This window comes from Saccostrea echinata, unplaced genomic scaffold, assembly GCF_033153115.1.
Source record: "Saccostrea echinata isolate AGI-Se365-2 ecotype Australia unplaced genomic scaffold, CSIRO_AGI_Sech_v1 ptg000003l, whole genome shotgun sequence".
NCBI classification, from domain to species: Eukaryota; Metazoa; Mollusca; class Bivalvia; order Ostreida; family Ostreidae; genus Saccostrea; species Saccostrea echinata.
Genome location: NW_026889752.1, coordinates 2,752,366 through 2,770,868, shown reverse-complemented (window position 1 = coordinate 2,770,868; position 18,503 = coordinate 2,752,366). Strand labels below are relative to the sequence as shown.

General features: G+C 33.3%; 1 protein-coding gene across 2 annotated transcripts; it reads right to left on the bottom strand.

Annotated features, from left to right (window-relative positions):
• Positions 1 to 146: 146 nt before the first annotated feature.
• On the bottom strand, positions 147 to 14,359 carry LOC133178745 (uncharacterized). Of its 2 annotated transcripts, none has more exons than XM_061313450.1 (8): positions 14,336 to 14,359; positions 9,788 to 9,859; positions 9,249 to 9,485; positions 5,396 to 5,539; positions 2,539 to 2,586; positions 2,255 to 2,411; positions 1,788 to 1,907; positions 147 to 1,301 (listed from the first exon to the last, which is right to left on the bottom strand). In XM_061313450.1, the coding sequence occupies exons 3-8, from the start codon at positions 9,422 to 9,424 to the stop codon at positions 1,269 to 1,271; spliced, it is 678 nt and encodes a 225-aa protein (XP_061169434.1). In that variant the 5' UTR covers positions 9,425 to 9,485; positions 9,788 to 9,859; positions 14,336 to 14,359; the 3' UTR covers positions 147 to 1,268. The 2 variants fall into 2 exon arrangements, with proteins under 2 accessions (XP_061169434.1, XP_061169435.1); XM_061313451.1 differs by lacking the exon at positions 14,336 to 14,359 and adding an exon at positions 9,962 to 9,980.
• Positions 14,360 to 18,503: the final 4,144 nt, after the last annotated feature.

Below are 18,503 nucleotides of genomic sequence, written 5' to 3'. Positions count from 1 at the left end.
CCATTTCATTTATTTACAAAAATTGATTTTAGGGATACATTATCTTTTTTAGGGAACTTCTACCTGCATCGTTTTTACCCGGCAGCATAACGGGAACAAATGGAAAATTGTAATAGAGAACAAATAAATTAAAAATAACACTAAAACATAGTAACATTTTTACTACAATTAAAGAAGAGCTAATACATAAATGTATATCAGATAAAACATTAGTTCACATTCACAGTCCATCTGCATACCTTCAGAGTATGCATAAAAGTGATCAAGATCAAGTAAATTTATAAGAAATATATAAAGCAATATGAAAATATCATCTTTGTAAAACTATTTGTAAAAATTTGTTTTGATTAAAATATTTTTTACAAGTTTACTCTTTATTTAAGTAATATATAATTTTATATATATAGGATCTCCCATGATTTGTAGTTGGATACGATTTTTATCCAATGAGTTGTGTGTTTTTTATCCCCGAGCCTTGGCGAGGGGATAAAAACACACAACGAGTTGGATAAAAGTCATATCCGACTACAAATCATGGGAGATTCTTTTTATCCCTTGTTTAATACTTCACAACCAATGTTTTACACTGTTTCATATAGGACTCCACTTTATTTTCCTTCAATATGCTAACGCAAAAACCATTGTGACGTCACAACTGCACTTAACTGTGGATTATGAAAAATTTATCCAATGAGTCATATCCACGGGATAAAGGGGTAAACATGGGATAAATATATATATATCACCGGATGAACTCCAATATGCCAATATGGGTAAAACAATATCATTATTATTTCATTTTTAAAAATTGAAAAAAAATTAATAGTTTTCTAAGTTACAAACAATTAAATGTTAAATTAGGTAAATCGTTTTCAAAGTTACAAACAATGAGTCTCGCTTCCAAGATCTATCTAATGCATTTATGTCAACTTACTATATACAAATATGTTGTACATATTTTTACTTCATGTACTAATAACCTTTCTTCATTAACAAAAAGTATTATTATGTCTGAATTTATATGCTTCAAAAAAATAATGTCATTAAAAATATAGGATGCAATAAAAGAATATATATAAAAGAAAATAATTGATTGAATGCAGAAGGAATTCATATACAAGTGTATATATATATATATATATATATATATACATACACTGTATGTAAAATGAAAAATCCATTAAAATTAGTCAAATGAAAAAAAGTCAATTAGAAATCATTCCTGACACCAGTACAGTACATCTTTTTAAGTATCGTAGTTCCCAATCTCACTCCAGTGACTTTTCCACTGTAGTAAATTCCTAAAAAGGTAAAAAAAAAAAAAAAACAAACATGATTACTTAGTTTTGCACCATATTTTTGAAGATTTTGATGTAATATAAATATTGCATCTTCTCAATGGTGACATTGAACATTTTCACCTCAGGAAAGCCATTTTCAATCACATTACATGTACCTTCAACTACATGTGACACTTGTTATTTTATACTGAATGTTTTATGCAAAATATTGTGAACTGTGTGTACATGGATTCCTCACATTCAAAGTATTTTGGAATATCACCTATTCTCATGTATGGTGGATCATGTTGATGTTCTATCATGCTAGGCGAGAGAGTATACAGTTATTTAATGTCTGATCAGTCAAAAGACCAGAGTATTTTTCCCAAGGTGCTGGGGATGGCTCAATATGTTCTATTGCCCAATGCCAATGGCTGAGCCCAATCGAACACCTTGAGCTGTTCTCAGCACTGAGTTTGAGATAACAAGGTTTGATTAGATACTAACTTTGATTCCTGTCTGACACCACATGCAGCAGCAGCGTGAGGTTTTATACTTGACCACATATCCATGTCTCTCATAAAGGTGCTTGGCCCGATTGTTAGAGGCCACCTTAAGGTAAATTGCCTGCGAGGAAGAACAATGCGCAATAATGATAAAATTTGAGATGTGAAAGCAAATTACTTCATGAATGTTTGCAAATAATATATATAATTAAGATATGTGAAGACTTTAAAAATTTACAGATAGTTTATGTAACCATCTTCTATTGCAACATTTTTATTTTTTTTTTCAAAGGAAACATGTTTTAGATACTTTTGGAGAATGCATTTATTGATTAAGATTCAAGAAGTGTCAATAAATGAAATATAAAATTCATACAGCAGTACTTCCTGTATTTTATATTCAAAATTTGAATTTTAAATCTTTTGCATATGAAAATTGCAACAAAAATCAAACAAAAATCATCATACCTTGCAGCCCCTTCTTTTTGCATCAGCGTCAGCCACGTCTAGCATAACTTTTCCTATACCCTTTCCTCGAAATTTGGCATCTACACCAATGGTATCTAAATAGCACTTTCCTGGTGGGACCTTCTCACCCCCAAGAGCACAATCCATACAGACAAGCCTATAATGACACTTTGACTATTTAATGAAAAAGCAAAGAATATTATTGACTACTAAAATGTAATGAATCTGAAATTAAAGGGAAAAAGGGGGGGGGATCATGAAATTAAAAAAAAAATTGTCCTCACCCACAAATATCTGTACATCCAAGTGGGGGCATGTCCTCTTCCCTCTCTCTGTTTAATAACAAAACATTTTTTTAGTTTCTACTTACAATGTTTTGAATTAATCTTCTTTTTTCCTCTACATTTACACAGAGAATAATACATACCCTTTTTCATATCACATTCTGTATCAGCCTGAGACACCAATATCAGCCAGAGGGCCGAAGGGCTGAGGGCTGATACTGGTCAAGGGCTAATACAAGATGTGATGTAGAAAAGGGTACTATGTTTTATTATGCTTATTACAAACTTAGTAATAAAATACTGTATACCAACTATTATTCGAGAAATCTTTTATTTGTGATTCGTCAGTTTGAAATTATTCCGCGACGATTAATTTTCGCGACTGAGGAAATATTCTCTATGAATACAGAGCAAAATAAATGGTTCATGGCGATTAATATTCGCCAGGTAAAGTATGTCGCGAAACTCGCAGATATTTCTCACACGCTAATAAAGGTTGGTTTACAGTACAGCACACATCCACTTGGGAAAAATACAAATAAATAATCATGCACTTACTACTGATAAGTAGCTTATTCTATCAAAGAATGGTAAATCTGGGTATTATCACAAGTACATGTACTGTTAAGGTTTAATCTACTAGGAGTGTGATATAATGCAATTATCTACTACACACGTGAATAAAGTAGGTACAAAACAAAAAACAAAATTGTAAACAAATACTTGAAAACATAAAAATTCAAATTAAAGTATAAGTCCATCATCTCTCTGTTTCCAAATACATAATATTGATTTAATCCTTAAGATTTTTTTATGCCCCTGTATCGAAGATTCAGGGGTATATAGTTTTTGCCCTGTCCGTCCGTCTGTCTGTCTGTTTGTCCGCAAAAACATTAACCTTGCCCATAACTTTTGATTGGTTAGAGCTATGGCTTTCACATTTCACATGTGTATTCCCTGTGACAATACCTTTCTTTGGGCACCACCAAATTTGACCTTTTGACATTGACCTTGGAGTTTGACTCAGTTTTGCAAAATTTTACCAAACTTTAACCTTGGCCATAACTTTTGAACAATTGGTGCTAGGGCTTTCATACTTCACAAGTGTAATCCTTGTAATAGACCTTCCTTTGGATACCAACAACTTTGACCTTTTGACCTTGACCTACGAGTTTGACTTACTTTTGGAAAACTTTAACCTTGGCCATAACTTTTGAACAGTTGATGCTAGAGCTTTCATTCTTCATACATGTAATCCTTATGACAAGACCTTTCTTTGGATACCAACAACTTTGACCCTTTGACCTTGACCTTGGAGTTTGACCTACTTTTGGAAAACTTTAACCTTGGTCATAACTTTAAGGATTGATGCTTCGGCATTCATATTTCACCTGTGTATTTCTTGGGAGAAAGCCTTTCCTTGGGCACCATTAATTTTGACCATTTGACCTTGATGCTGGACATACTTTTGAAAAAATCTTTAACCTTTTCCATATCTTTTCAATGGTTGCTGCTAGGGTTTTCATATTTCACAGATTTATTCCTTGAGACAAGACCTCACTTTAGGTACCAACATATTTGATTTGCATTTGAGAAAGTTTAACCTTTGCTATAAGTTGCCATACGGGGGCACAGTGTTTCAAAAACACATCTTGTTTTCAAAAAGAAATCTAATTGATGATTAATATGCACAAAATTTCAGGATTCCTTGTCAGATTTAAGATTTGACAGAAATGGTTAAACTGTTAGCTGGACAATTTTTAAAAAGAAATTCAATATTAATCAATAACCCCAGTGAGAGTTCCCTTCCTTATCAAGGTCAGCGCTCGCTCCATGATCTTAAGAATGTGGGTTCGATCCCCAGCGGCAACTGATCTAAGTCGACAAAAAATAGGTAGCAACTGTTCCTTCACCATGCACTTGGCATTTTGAAGTGAAAATTGCGGGTCCTTCAGATGAAACCTTAAAAACCGAGGACCCCGTGTCATGACATGCATTAGCATGATAAAGAACCCTCAATGCTAAATGGCCCTGAGTGCCGAGTAAAGATCTAAATTAGAAGCCCTTCCCTGGTACATGTATATGGTGCTGTCTCTATGTACAAGTAAGTGAAAAATTCTTAATGGGATGTAAAAACAACATACAATCGATCTTATCAGGGTCAATGAACATAAATGATATATTGCAGGGATTGTACACTGCCCATGTAGGGCCGAATATAGGCCCTATTTTATAAGTGAAAAATTCTTAATGGGATGTAAAAACAACATACAATCGATCTTATCAGGGTCAATGAACATAAATGATATATTGCAGGGATTGTACACTGCCCATGTAGGGCCGAATATAGGCCCTATTTCCAATTGCAAAACCCCTCCCTTTTTTCCCAAAATTGAACTGCATGAGCAAAAACTCCACAAAGTTTACTTCATCAAAATTCATGTAAAACAAACAAGGCCAAGTTGGGAAATCAGAATTAATTGAACGAAATACTCAGAAACTTGGCTAAAAGTTTATTATAATTGATCTATAGTCTGACTTATATAGTTCTGAATAATTAAGTAAAAGATCAATTTTATACATCATAAGTATTATTTCTTGAAAAACATTATGCAATAAAATTTTCTAATAAAACATAAAATGCTGTTAAATTCCCAATTCAAAGGGCCAGAGTGTTGCCCATTCCAAAAATGAAGTGGAAAATCCCTGCATAAGTGTATATAAAATAACATATTCCATTAAATTATTTAATTCTGTATTTGAATTCATTTATTTGTTTTGTGATTTTTTAAATTTTTAAAAATGAATAGACTGATATCTTGCAAAACTGAATGAAATTTGTTTGAATAAATATTACGGGAAGATTTCACTATCTCCATGGTATATCAGGACACAAGCACCTGCCCTTTCTCCTTCATACTCAGCAACGAAATTCCTCTCATAATACTCCGGGGGTCGTCCTCTCAGTCTGTTAATCATGAATTGTTCCATGTCTGGTAGGCTGTTTAAATATAATTTAAAGATCAATTTTTAAACAAGAGGCCCAAGGGCCTTAACAGTCACCTGAGTATAATACAACAATTTTGAGGATCCATTATAGAGTATAAAATGAACTGAAAGGTGAATCTTTGTTGCCCAAAGCAAGAAAAATAGGGTGATCAGGATTAACAAAATAATTAGTCTAGTATTCATTAGCTGCTCATAAATTAGGTTCTAATCTGTTCCCCATTTATCACTATCTCCATACAGTATATTAACAAACTATAAGTGCTTCTGTACTATCTTAATTCCTTGTTGAAATCTTTTACATTGGCCTCTTTTGGTCTTTGATGAACATTTAATAAGACAACTTATTTTTGTCTCATTTTTATTTATCTATTACTTACAAGTCTACCTGATCATTAAAACTATGAGAGTACTTTTTGTATTATACAATAAAATTTCTTGTATAATTCTCTTATACTATTAACCTTTCAAGTACATTATTTACGGTGATTAATTATCAAAAGTAAATGGCAGAGGAATAACTCCTCTCAGTAGAATACAAATAAATAGATCCCTGGCCAGAACAAGAACACTTGACCAAATGGTCCAGATGTTCAAAATCTTGTAGAAATACCCTTCCTTATTAAAACTTTTACTCTGCCTCCAATATGCCCAGGAGCAGAGAAGATTTTCAAAGAAATAATGCATTTTTACTACAGATTCACTATATTATCAATAACACCCCCCCCCCCCTCTTCCACACCGAGAAACACCAGAGCCTCTGACCCTGGGACCAGAAGTTTGCTCATCATGAGTAAGTTTATCTGCTTAACACTAAGGAGCAGACAGGATTATTTAATAGAATTAATACATTTTCACTATATTATCAAGAGCCCCACCCTTACACCAGCACATCTGACCCATGGGTCATGGAATTTACTACTCTGGAAGAAGCACTCTTGCTCATCATAACTATACACTTAGCTTCTTTGCTTTTTAACCAGAAGCAGAAAAGAATATTTTCAAAGAAATTTTGCTTTTTCACTGTATAATTAATAGAGCCACCCATCCCTTTTCACCAGAACCCTTGACCCTGGGGTCATGAAATTCAAAATTTTGGAAGAGGCATCCTTGCTTATCATAACAATGTACTTAGTTTGTTTAAATAATGCCCAGGGGCAGAGAAGAAGATTTTCAAAGAAATAATTCACCTTCACTATATGATCTATATAGCCCCGCCCTAGCACCAGAACCCCTGTCCCTGGCACCAAGAATTTCACAATTTTGGAAGAGGCATCCTTGCTTATCATAACAATGTACTTAGTTTGTTTAAATTATACCCAGGAGCAGAGAAGAAGATTTTTAAAGAATTCATGCATTTTCACTATATAATAAATAGAGCCCCACCCTAACACTGGAACCCCTGACCCTGGGGCCATGAAATTCACAATTTTGGAAGAGGCATCCTTGTTTATCATAACTATGTATTTGATTTGTTTAAATAATACCCAGGAGTAGAGAAGAAGATTTTCAAAGAATAATGCACTTTCACTATATGATCTATATAGCCCTGCCCTAGCACCAGAACCCCTGACCCTGGGGCTATGAATTTTACAATTTTTGGTAGAGTCACTCTTGCTTATCATAACTATGTGTTTACTTTATTTCAATAATACCCAGGAGTAGAGAAGAAGATTTTCAAAGAAATAATGCACTTTCACTCTATATTATCTATACAGCCCTGCCCTAACACCAGAACCCCTGACCCTGGGGCCAGGAATTTCACAATTTTGGTAGAGTCAGCCTTGCTTATCATAACTATGTATTCAATTTGTTTCAATAATACCCAGGAGTAGAGAAGAAGATTTTCAAAGAAATAATGCACTTTCACTCAATATTACCGATACAGCCCTGCCTAACACCAGAACCCCTGACCCTGGGGCCAGGAATTTCACAATTTTGGTAGAGGGCTCAATTCTCATTACAATCATACCAACAGTTTGACTGCTTGATGTCCAGGAGTAAAGAAGAAGATTTTTCAAGACAGCACTAATTTTGATTGTTTTAGCCCCACCTCTCAGGCCCCAGGGGGGCAGGGACCATGAAATTAACAATTTATGTACCCCTTTACCCGTTGATGCTCTATGCCAAAATTGGTTGAAATTGGTTCATTGATTCAAGAGAAGAAGCTAAAAATGTTCAAAAGTTTACGACCGATGGATGATGCATGACAGACGACGATGGACGAAAACAGATAGCAATAGGTCACCTGACTGACTCAGGTGACCTAAAAAATTAAATTACTGATCTTTGTTTTTAATCATTTAAATTACAGGTGAACTTTGATTTATCACATGTTTAGTCCTTTATACAGTGGATATCATTTTCATATCAATGGTTGTGATGTCATGACGTTTTTCATGGGTCCATTTAGCTAGTTTGAGATAATGAGGGTTGACTGTATTTATTCAGCAGTTTGAACAGAAATTATACACCCATGAAATAATATGGGGTTATTGAACTTATATTGGTGAATATTGGCACAAGTTGGCTGTATACTGTAAAAGCAGAAATATTCATTGGGGATTTAATTTCATTTATTTTGTTGTTAACAATTAGCAATGAAATTAAATCCCACACAAAATTTTTACAGGACTATATATTGAATAGGGTTGCTTTCAAAACAACGAAATTTAATGCCCACGAAACCTTTTTAGATGACAAAACAATGAAATTTTATCCCCATGAAAATTTGTGCTTCTACAGTAAATGCACAAGCTTGTGAGTGCATTTGTATACAGCCAACGAGTGCCAATATTCACCAATATAAGATCAATAACTATTTTACTATATAGTTAAAACATCTCCCATTGATTAATATTAATTATTTAAATTGAATAATTCCAATTGAAAAGAATTTTTCAGTAATCAGTATCTAAATTAACATCTGACCTGTAAGTGTTCAATATCGCATCCTTCCTAAGACCTTACCAAGTGCTTTGATTTGCTTATGCTTTTATTGAGGCTAATACATACTAAATTATTAATTAATAATTTCAATTTTGTGTGAAATAAACAAATCTTACCTAGCTGCCACTACCTATCAACATTTTTTGTCTACAATGGGGAGAATCGATATTGAACGCTCATATTAGGAATGTTTCGGACATACTCATATATGCGATACAAACTCAGGGTTTAATAAAAACGCCAAGATATTCAATGATGAAATTCTGTAGACTTTTAGTACAAGTAGTTTATTTTAGACTATTTATTAGGTATATATATATATATATATATATATATATATATATATATATATATATATATATATATATATATATATATATATATGTATATATATATACTGTAAACCAACTATTATTCGCGTCAACTTTTATTCGCAATTCGTCTGTTTGAAATCAATCCGCGACGATTAATTTTTGTGTCTGGGGAAACACTGTCTACAAATACAAAGCAAAATAAATGGTTCGCGGCGATTAATATTCGCAAGATAAAGTAGGTCGCGAAACTTACGAATATTTCTTGCACGCGAATAAAAGTTGGTTTACAGTATATATATATATATATATATAATTTTATATATATATATATATATATATATATATATATATATATATATATATATATATATATATATATATATATATATATATATATATAAAATAAGTAATTATAGTAAACGTTTATCAGGGCATACATACCTGCCTTTACTTGTAGCATAGACAAATTTTCCTTCAAAGGCTTCCACCAACACTTTTGCAAAGAATTTGAAATCATCTTCTGAGTTCTTTAGATGTCTAACAGTAACAGGGCCACTCTTAAGCACTACAGAATTAGTGTCTGTTGCCTGAGGCTGCTGTGTTGTCACTGATGCCATTAGTTAATTAATAATTCTAGTGACTGTATTAAAACTTTAATCTATCTCCTCTAGAGAAACACTGAAAACAAAATGAAATTAAATTTTTTTTTTAGGTGCATGGAAAAATGGCTGCCTAACATGTCTAATTATAGAGGAAAATATGATCCATGAGAATAATATATTTCTGTTTTACATGACATGAGTGTGAATACTCAATAGCAACCAGTAATCCAACACCATCATCTGTGCAATATATCATTGATTACATTTTGCTAGAGCTGTTACCAAAGCAAAAATAAGAAAATAACAATTTCCTGTCAAGCTAGCTAAGAGAAAACAAATTAATTTCAAATGATGTAACATCATGCAATGTTTCCTTACCTTAATTTACCTGCATTTTCTTTACTTCTCCCCTTTGCTTTAACTATTACATATATGTACTATAGGCATAGTCTGCAATTAATGAAAAAAAATCATTTAAGTTTCTCTTTTTTTCATAAAAAAAAGTTTCACGAAATCTGAATGTCTGTCAATGCATCTTAATCACTTAAGTACAAAAAGTCCTGTTTTCTCCACAGAAATCAATAAATAATGCATTTCAGATCCAGTGTTTTTGTCATACATTTGTTATCAGTCAAATGATTCTGAAGTAAAAGGGAAGATTTAGCCATGGAACTATATATAGTCCTGAACTCTGGTGTAAAATTCTAGGACAGTTCCAGTAGTAGCACTGACATGCATGAATTCAGATCTTTAACAGATCTAGTACACATGGGTATTTAAACAGGAAGGTTCATTTTCTTGTTTCAAGTACTTTTACATATCTAACTCCTTGTATTTAAACAATTGTTCCAAATTTATTGCATCTATAAATTCTACACATATCAAGTTTGCAAAGATATATTTACATTGTATGTTACAATCTACTAGGGTTTGGTTTGGAAGATGTTGGTCATCATCAAAAATATAAAAAATTATCATGTTATAAATATTACATTAAACCCCAACCTAGTAAATTTAAAATTTACAACATAATAGTTTAAGCAAAGAAAATAATAAAATCTCTGAGACTTATGGCTGCATTAAATTTTTTTTTATTTCTCGTTAAAGTTACAATAAATAAAATTCCAAAATGAATAATTGAGTTTCTTATATATACTTATAATATTTTTTAATCATTTATTCATACAAATTGTCATGACAACAATCCCCCCAAATTGAGGAGTCCTAAATGTAATTTTAGTATGTAAAATTCTTTCTGGACCCAATTAACATTTATTTTTCAAAGGGTTACAATTACAACTGCACCTTGGGCTTTCAAGTTAACTGAAAGTTATAGACTAAACTATGATGTCCTGAAAGCTAAAGGGCAATACGCAAAAGAATAAATGACTGTAAGCAACAAAGTGACAAAATACATTTATTGTCCCCAAAACTGAGTATGTATCTGATACGCAAAACAAGTTTTAACATTAAATTGAACAACAACTGTCTCTTAGACTCTTATATAAAATTTTGATATCCAAATGAACCATGATCTTTTCCTGCCTAGTTCGTTCTGTTTCTGAATTTTAGTTTGAAAAAGTGTTGTTCAACATGAAACAAAAAATTGCGATGTGAAAAGATATCTTTAAAAAAAATACGATGTGAAAAGATATCTTTAAAAAAAAATACAACAAAGAATGATTACGAGCAAAGATGCACATCTAAAAATGTGTCTCACAAGAAGGCTGATTAGATTCAAAGGACAATATTTTATACTGGGCCAACATTATTATTATTATTATGTATATTCCATCCAACATTTTTGAAGGTGGATACTAGATACATGTAGGTAGGCTTTTTTTTGGAATTATCAAACACATGGAAAATTATTATAGATTTCACAGATTGAGATAATATTAATGTTTTCGTTACAAAGTATACAAGGGACAGACTTAATATTTTTGCTGTAAAACCTTTCAATCTTTACTAAAAAGACATGTATTTGTATTTTCCTGGAAACAAAAAAAAATATAGAATAAGAATTTAAAGCACTAAAAACTAGAAATATGTCCATGGGACAGGAATGCCCCACCAGGGTATATTAGTAATGCAACAAGAAAAATTGTATTAGTGTATGAAATTTTATGAGAATATCTTGAATAGTTCTTTAAACTGAAATCTAAAAAATTGGATATAGATGAAAAATTCTCACCAAATTATTTATAAGTGCATAAGTTTACATAAAAATATCTTTAAAGGTTTCTTTAAAACTATGCAAAATGCAAATTTAAGAAAAATGAAGTCAAAGTCAAGGTCACAGATAAGGTCAAAGTCAACAGTTTTTGATGCAGTTGAATAGCTCTAACTAATATGTATCAGCATATTAAGTTTAATAAAAATATCTTGAATGGTATATTTAAAAACTGAGCTAAAGACTAATTTAAGAAAAGTGAGGTCAAAGTCAAAAGAAACCTCAAGGTCAAAAAATGTTGATGCAGTTGAAAAACTTACATCAGTATGTATTATCATATGAAGTTAGATAAAAATATCATCCTAATCATGGTTTCTTTTAAACTGAGCTAAACACTAATTTAAGAAAGGTGAGGTCAAGGTCAAAGGAAAGGTCAAGGGCAAAAAATATTGATGCAGTTGAAAAGCTTTCATCAATATGTATCAGCATATGAAGTTTGATAAAAATATCTTGAAGAATTTCTTTAAAACTGAGCTTTGAACTGTGCTAAAATGCAAAGCTCTACAGAAGGACAGACGGGAGGACAGAAGGATGGAAGGATTGAAGACGGACATGACAAACTCTATACGCCCCGGACATACCCATGGCGGGGGATAGAAATGATCAGGCAGAGGTTATTTTAATAGGTCAGTTGATGTCCTTCAACCAAATCATTTTTTATTGTTGTCCCTGTTCATTTTTAGAAATAAAATCAGTTAAATGAAGAAGTAATGTTTGTATGCTTTATAAAAGAATTGTCTAATGCCCTGTTCACACGGAGGGTTTAATTCGAATTAAACGTAAGTTACTGCGAATTAAATTTGATCTGCGTTCACACGGAGAATTTAATGCGAATTAGTTTAATTCGAATTAGTTTACTGCGCATTAAATTACTTCGCATTAGCTCCGTGTGAACGCTAAGCGAAGCTAATTCGAATTAAATTTTCACTGACGCATGCGTAAGGGCAGAATTAAGTCACAGGCCACATGCCGATGGTCAAATATAGGTACTTGTGCTATTTTTGAGTGGAAAACAAAGGAAAAGTATGTTAATCACTAAAATGTGTACAGACGTTATGACATTATGTCAAATGTATACCTGCTCTGCACAATATGACATGATTTGTAAATGACGTCATAATAGCCTCACTGAAAAGCCTTGTAGAAATAAAATTATAATTCGCATTAGTTTACTTCGCATTAGCTGTTGTGTGAACGCAATTTAATTCGAATTAGTTTAATTCGCATCATTTTACTTCGCATTAATTTACTGCGAATTAAACTCTCCGTGTGAACAGGGCATAAGAGACATATCTAGGAGAAAGTGGGGCGGGAGTGGGGGGGGTGCATCTACCTGACTATTCCATTCATATATTTGAAATTTGGTACACTTATTTGCAAAGCGTAGAAATACAAATTAAAACCAGTGAGGGACATTTTGAACTACGACCATATGTAGAATGGTTGTTTCACATTTGTAAGAGTTATCTCCTGTTGTCGGCGTAACGCTCATTTTTCTCACTATAACCTTTGTAACTTAGATTCTATCCAGGCGCGGATCCAGGAATTGAAGTTGGAGGGGGGGGCGCAAAAAGTAGGCAGGGGGTCTGGGGGCCACCTTGAGGCCCCCAGTGGGTCCAGGGCGAGGTCCTCGTGGGGGCCCAGGGGGCAAAGCCCCCAGAAGCTCCTGGATTACAGAGATTTCGCATGTCTACCGAGTAGATTTTTTTTTACATTTTCCCGACAAAACTATGATTCACGCTAACTTTGATGATTTTAGGGGGATTCATGCCGGGTGTATCCCCCTTAAATCTGCTACCTGTAAATATTTACCACTTTTAAACACTTTCGGACAATTTTGATCCATTCCTGTATTGCCATAGTGTGGGGCAACATAAAAAAAACACAACAAACATATTCATACAGATGTCATTTCTAAGACATTGCCCCATAAAGTTGGTAATGGTATAGAGGGAAAACAGTGTCTTATGCAGGTTTACCCCAGATTGACCCCGCAAAGGGAAATAACTTTTGTAAATGTGAAAGTCGTCTAATAGGAAAAACTCCTACATAAACAAATTCATGGGCGCAGCCATTTTGGACACCCAAAGTTGTGCGGAGAAGAAAATGCTACCTGGTGTATTTATTTATTTATTTACTTGGTCATTAAGAGAAAAGACTAGTTATGTATTTGACAAGTGAAATAAAGATGATAAAAATCTCATATCAAGACTTAGGCTCCTTTGAGATATATAGAAGTTACAGGTAAAAGTTTGAAGGGAGGGATGCTCTTTGGTTAGAGATTTTCATTTGGTGCTGAACACACCTAGTTGTAAACAAATGGATTTTGAAAGTAAAAGTGCCGCGGTACGGTATATTTTTTCTGGCATGTTTTGTTTTACAAGATCTCGAACTTTCACGGCAAGAAAGTCATTTGCCCAAAATTCAATATATGTATCAGTGACAGGGGCTCAACTTTGTATGGAAGTCTATGGGAAAACATTTGGTGGTGTTTGTCCCTAGGCAACAAGCCGATTACTTAGTAAAAACGACTGTGTATCTATCAGTCTATATTGTTACATGTAACACGTCGATGTGTGTCATAGACAAACGAAATGATTTCAAGTGGAATTACTTCTAAATTCTGTGTAAATGATTTAGTTTATATAAACGAAAGTCGCGTCTTAGAGGAGTATAACTTATTGTTTACTTACTAGATTCTGTTCCTGCATTCATTGTTTATCTATCAAACGGGGGTTGCGAAATACAGGATATTCTGATTGCCACGAAGTATAAGAAACCATAACTGGAGAATTCACTTTCCCGAGTTTCATTTTCAATGTTGACGGGCTCATAAAGTCAGGGGAGAGAGGGATTTTTTTTCTTATTGGGGGATGGTCTATTTGAGCACTCTTATGATATACTAGGCCCCTTTTCTATTATCACAGACATGAAGCAAACTTCAGGTCTATGCTATTATCTAATTTTTCCCGTTTCTGGTTCGATCATTTTTTTTTTTTTTTTTTTTTTTTTTTTTTTTTTTTTTTTTTTTTTTTTTTTTACATTTTTTAGTAAAATTAAAATATAATTTGAGTACAGTTTAACACAACAAAAGGAGAGGACATTTGTCAAAAACAAATAAATAAAAATAATAATTAATTTGAAAAAAAAATATATAAAAAATAAAGAATAAAGATAACAACAAGACCCCCCCCCCCCTCCCCCTCCAAATGAATGAACATAATGTATTGCGCCGTTAGAACATTGATCTATATATTTTCTCATATATCTGTTTATTATTATTTTTTAACAACTAAGAATTAAGTCGCTTTTAGTTTCATTCAATTAAATATTTAAGAAAGTTCAGCTAGGCACGTCGTGCATGTACCTGTACTGCTAAGGAAGAGTGCAACTGGAAATATAAATTGACAACGCAATATTGAAAAAAAAAATACAAGGGAAAAAGCAAAAGGCTAGGCCCATGATGTATGTGGCCTTGGAGCACATCGCTTACCCGAGTCACTATTTCCTTTCTGTTCAGATTTTTCTCTATATATGATTCCTATGTATAAAAAAAAAATCACATAGTGTGCCCCCTCGATCCCCCTTGCAGAATAGAACAAACTTGAATCTACACTGAGGATGCTTCCAAATATGACTAATCATGGCTTTGCTCTTAATATAGAATTTTTGTATTATTCACATAATTTTTTTGATTTAATAATATCTATTAGTTTTAAGTGTGTAATCTTTATACTCAATGCAAGGTCATATTTGAAATTACTTGGCATTTATGACTGACAGATTGTAAACATATTTCGTAACTCTTATTTACAAATTGTGTATTCGGACCAGGCAGTTCAGTAATAATTAAAGTAAATCACTATCAATAGGTTAAATATTTCATGTAAGTGGTCAGTGTTCTCCGAGGATAACAATGTTGATTTTGGTCAAACTTATTGACTTTGAACACGTCTTAAATTGAATTTATGAGATAAGAAATTCCAAATTTGGCAAAGGTTAATTCTTAATTAGAATAACGAAAACACTGATCACACGATGACCACATGCGGTCATGTCACATGGGTACTGAAAAAGTTAACAACTTGTGGAATTGTCATGGAAACCGGTTCTGGGGTATATAATGGCCGTGCGCGCCCTGACAACCTCAGTTGCGGTTTCTCTAAAATAAAATTGTAGAGTCTTACAACTTGTTTTCTTTTAAGGTACGTACATGTATGTTCAATCATCTTTATGTTAATCATATTTATATACTATTTTAAAAAAACAAACAACTGAACTGTAATATTTTGGAAAATGAAATGTTATTTATAATTTATTTATTTTTCAGGAGGTTTTGTAAAGTTAATTATTTTATTGTTATTTGTTAAAATTGTGAGTTGCGGTTTCTCTAAAATAAAATTGTAAAGTCTTACAACTTGTTTTCTTTTAAGGCCAAAAGTAACAGAGGCTGAATCCAAGTTGAGCTCAATCCTCCCTCACTTGCCAAGCAGAAATAAAGCAAAACAAAAGCACCAAATAATCTTATAAAAATCTGGTGGAGAATCGTATTTGACCCCGGCCCGGACAATGGATATTCGCAGCGAACGGCAGACTTCAAACTTCCAGGGAATGATCCCGACTGGATCAACTACTCCAACAGCGCCACCCTCCGTAAGATTGCAAGAGTTGATAAGGGCAACCAGAATCCTCCAGGAAACACCAATTATATTAGAGGTGCAAATTCGTCCTCCTCTGATTCTTCTTCTTCGTCTTCTTCTACATTGATAATTATCTTCAGCAGTTCTGCTCCACTTACATATGTATCTTCATCTTCTCGTCCTCCTTAATTCTCTATCATTTTCACCATTATCGTCACATTCATCTAAAGGTCAAGTTGCCATGCCACAGGAGCCTAGCCAGACATGCTCTGAATGTGATAAAACTGTCACCGTACCATCAGGCTGAACCGGCCAGCCAGTGGTGGTCGTTGTTTACGGCCATGGTGGCATATTTTTAATATGTCAGAACCGGCAGCATTCTCGGCGTTTCCTTTCTACTTGGAAGACATTCCAAAGCAATGGTACCTTCAACTAAGTGATTCGGCAAAATCATCTGTGGCAAATCTATAACAAGCATTCTTAGAAAGATTTCAAAAACGGAAGACAACATTTGACGTTAATTTATTAAATCTAAAACAATACCAAGAGGAAACAGTCGATGATTACATGGCCTGTGTCACGCGTCTAACCACTGAATATGATCTCCCCATGCACCTGCTAGTTGGGATTACTATTCAGAGGTTAAAATCCGAACTGAGGCAAATCGTAATGCCTCAGAGTCCAGCACTTTAGAAAAAGTACGAAAACTAGCTCTTGTGGCGGAGCAAACTATCAAAAGTACGGAAACTGCAAACGCTTCGCTTGCAGCTTCCATTCAGCAATTAGAAGACAGTTAATGTTAACTCTATCAGACAAATTTGAAGCCACTACCGCGGCTGCAATATCCAGCACAAATACTTCAAATTTTGATACCCAGCCTTTTCAAAAAAGTTTTCGCCAAAATAATCAAAGAAATTTTCGTCCCAATTATTTTTCAAATCCAAAGCCCAATTTTAATCCAAATTATTCTACAAATACAAATGAAAATGCCAAGCTTGTGGAGGTAACTGCCTGTCTCGACAGCAATTAATGCCGCGCATTTGGCAAACAGTGTTTAAAATGCAAAAAAGTAAATCATTTTGCAAGTGTTTGTAGGTCCGCAATGCGCGCTAATATTCCACAAAAGGCGTGCGCGCCTATCCCTAGATTTTCCAAGGATGGGCACAAAGGTACGAAAACTGTATAACCTTGGATTTAACGGTGGACAGTGGTTGTTTATTCAACAGCACACTATGTATTTATGTGACAATTCATAGTGAGATGTTGTAGTCTAAACGATTATTTTCAATTGTATTTATGATATTGTCAATGAAATTCATGTAACGATATATATTGGGCACCCATAATTTTTTTGGAGCACCAAATTTTCACGAGCGAGGAAGTAATTAATATAGAATTGTATTATTCACATTTTTTGTTGTAATTTAATAATATCTATTAGTTTTAAGTGTGTAATCTTTATACTCAGTGCAAGGTCATATTTGAAATTACTTGACATTTATTACTGACAAATTGAAAACATATTTCGTAACTCTTATTTACAAATTGTGTATTCAGACCAGGCGATTGAGTAATAAAGTCAATCACTATCAATAGATCAAATATTTCCTGTAAGTGGTCAGTGTTCTCCGCGGATAACAATGTTGATATTTGTCAAACTTATTGACTTTGAACACGTCTTAAATTGAATTTATGAGATAAGAAATTCCAAATTTGGCAAAGGTTAATTCTTAATTAGAATAACGAAAACACTGATCACACGATGACCACATGCGGTCATGTCACATGGGTATACTGAAAAAGTTAACAAGTTGTGGAATTGTCATGGAAACCGGTTCTGGGGTATATAATGGCGGCGTGCGCGCCCTGACAACCTCAGTTGCGGTTTCTCTAAAATAAAATTATAGAGTCTTACAACTTGTTTTCTTTTAAGGTACGTACATGTATGTTCAATCATCTTTATGTTAATCATATTTATATACTATTTTAAAAAATAAACAACTGAACTGTAATATTTTGGAAAATGAAATGTTATTTATAATTTATTTACTTTTCAGGAGGTTTTGTAAAGTTAAATATTTTATTGTTATTTGTTAAAATTGTGAGTTGCGGTTTCTCTAAAATAAAATTGTAAAGTCTTACAACTTGTTTTCTTTTAAGGCCAAAAGTAACAGAGGCTGAATCCAAGTTGAGCTCAATCCTCCCTCACTAGCCCAGCAGA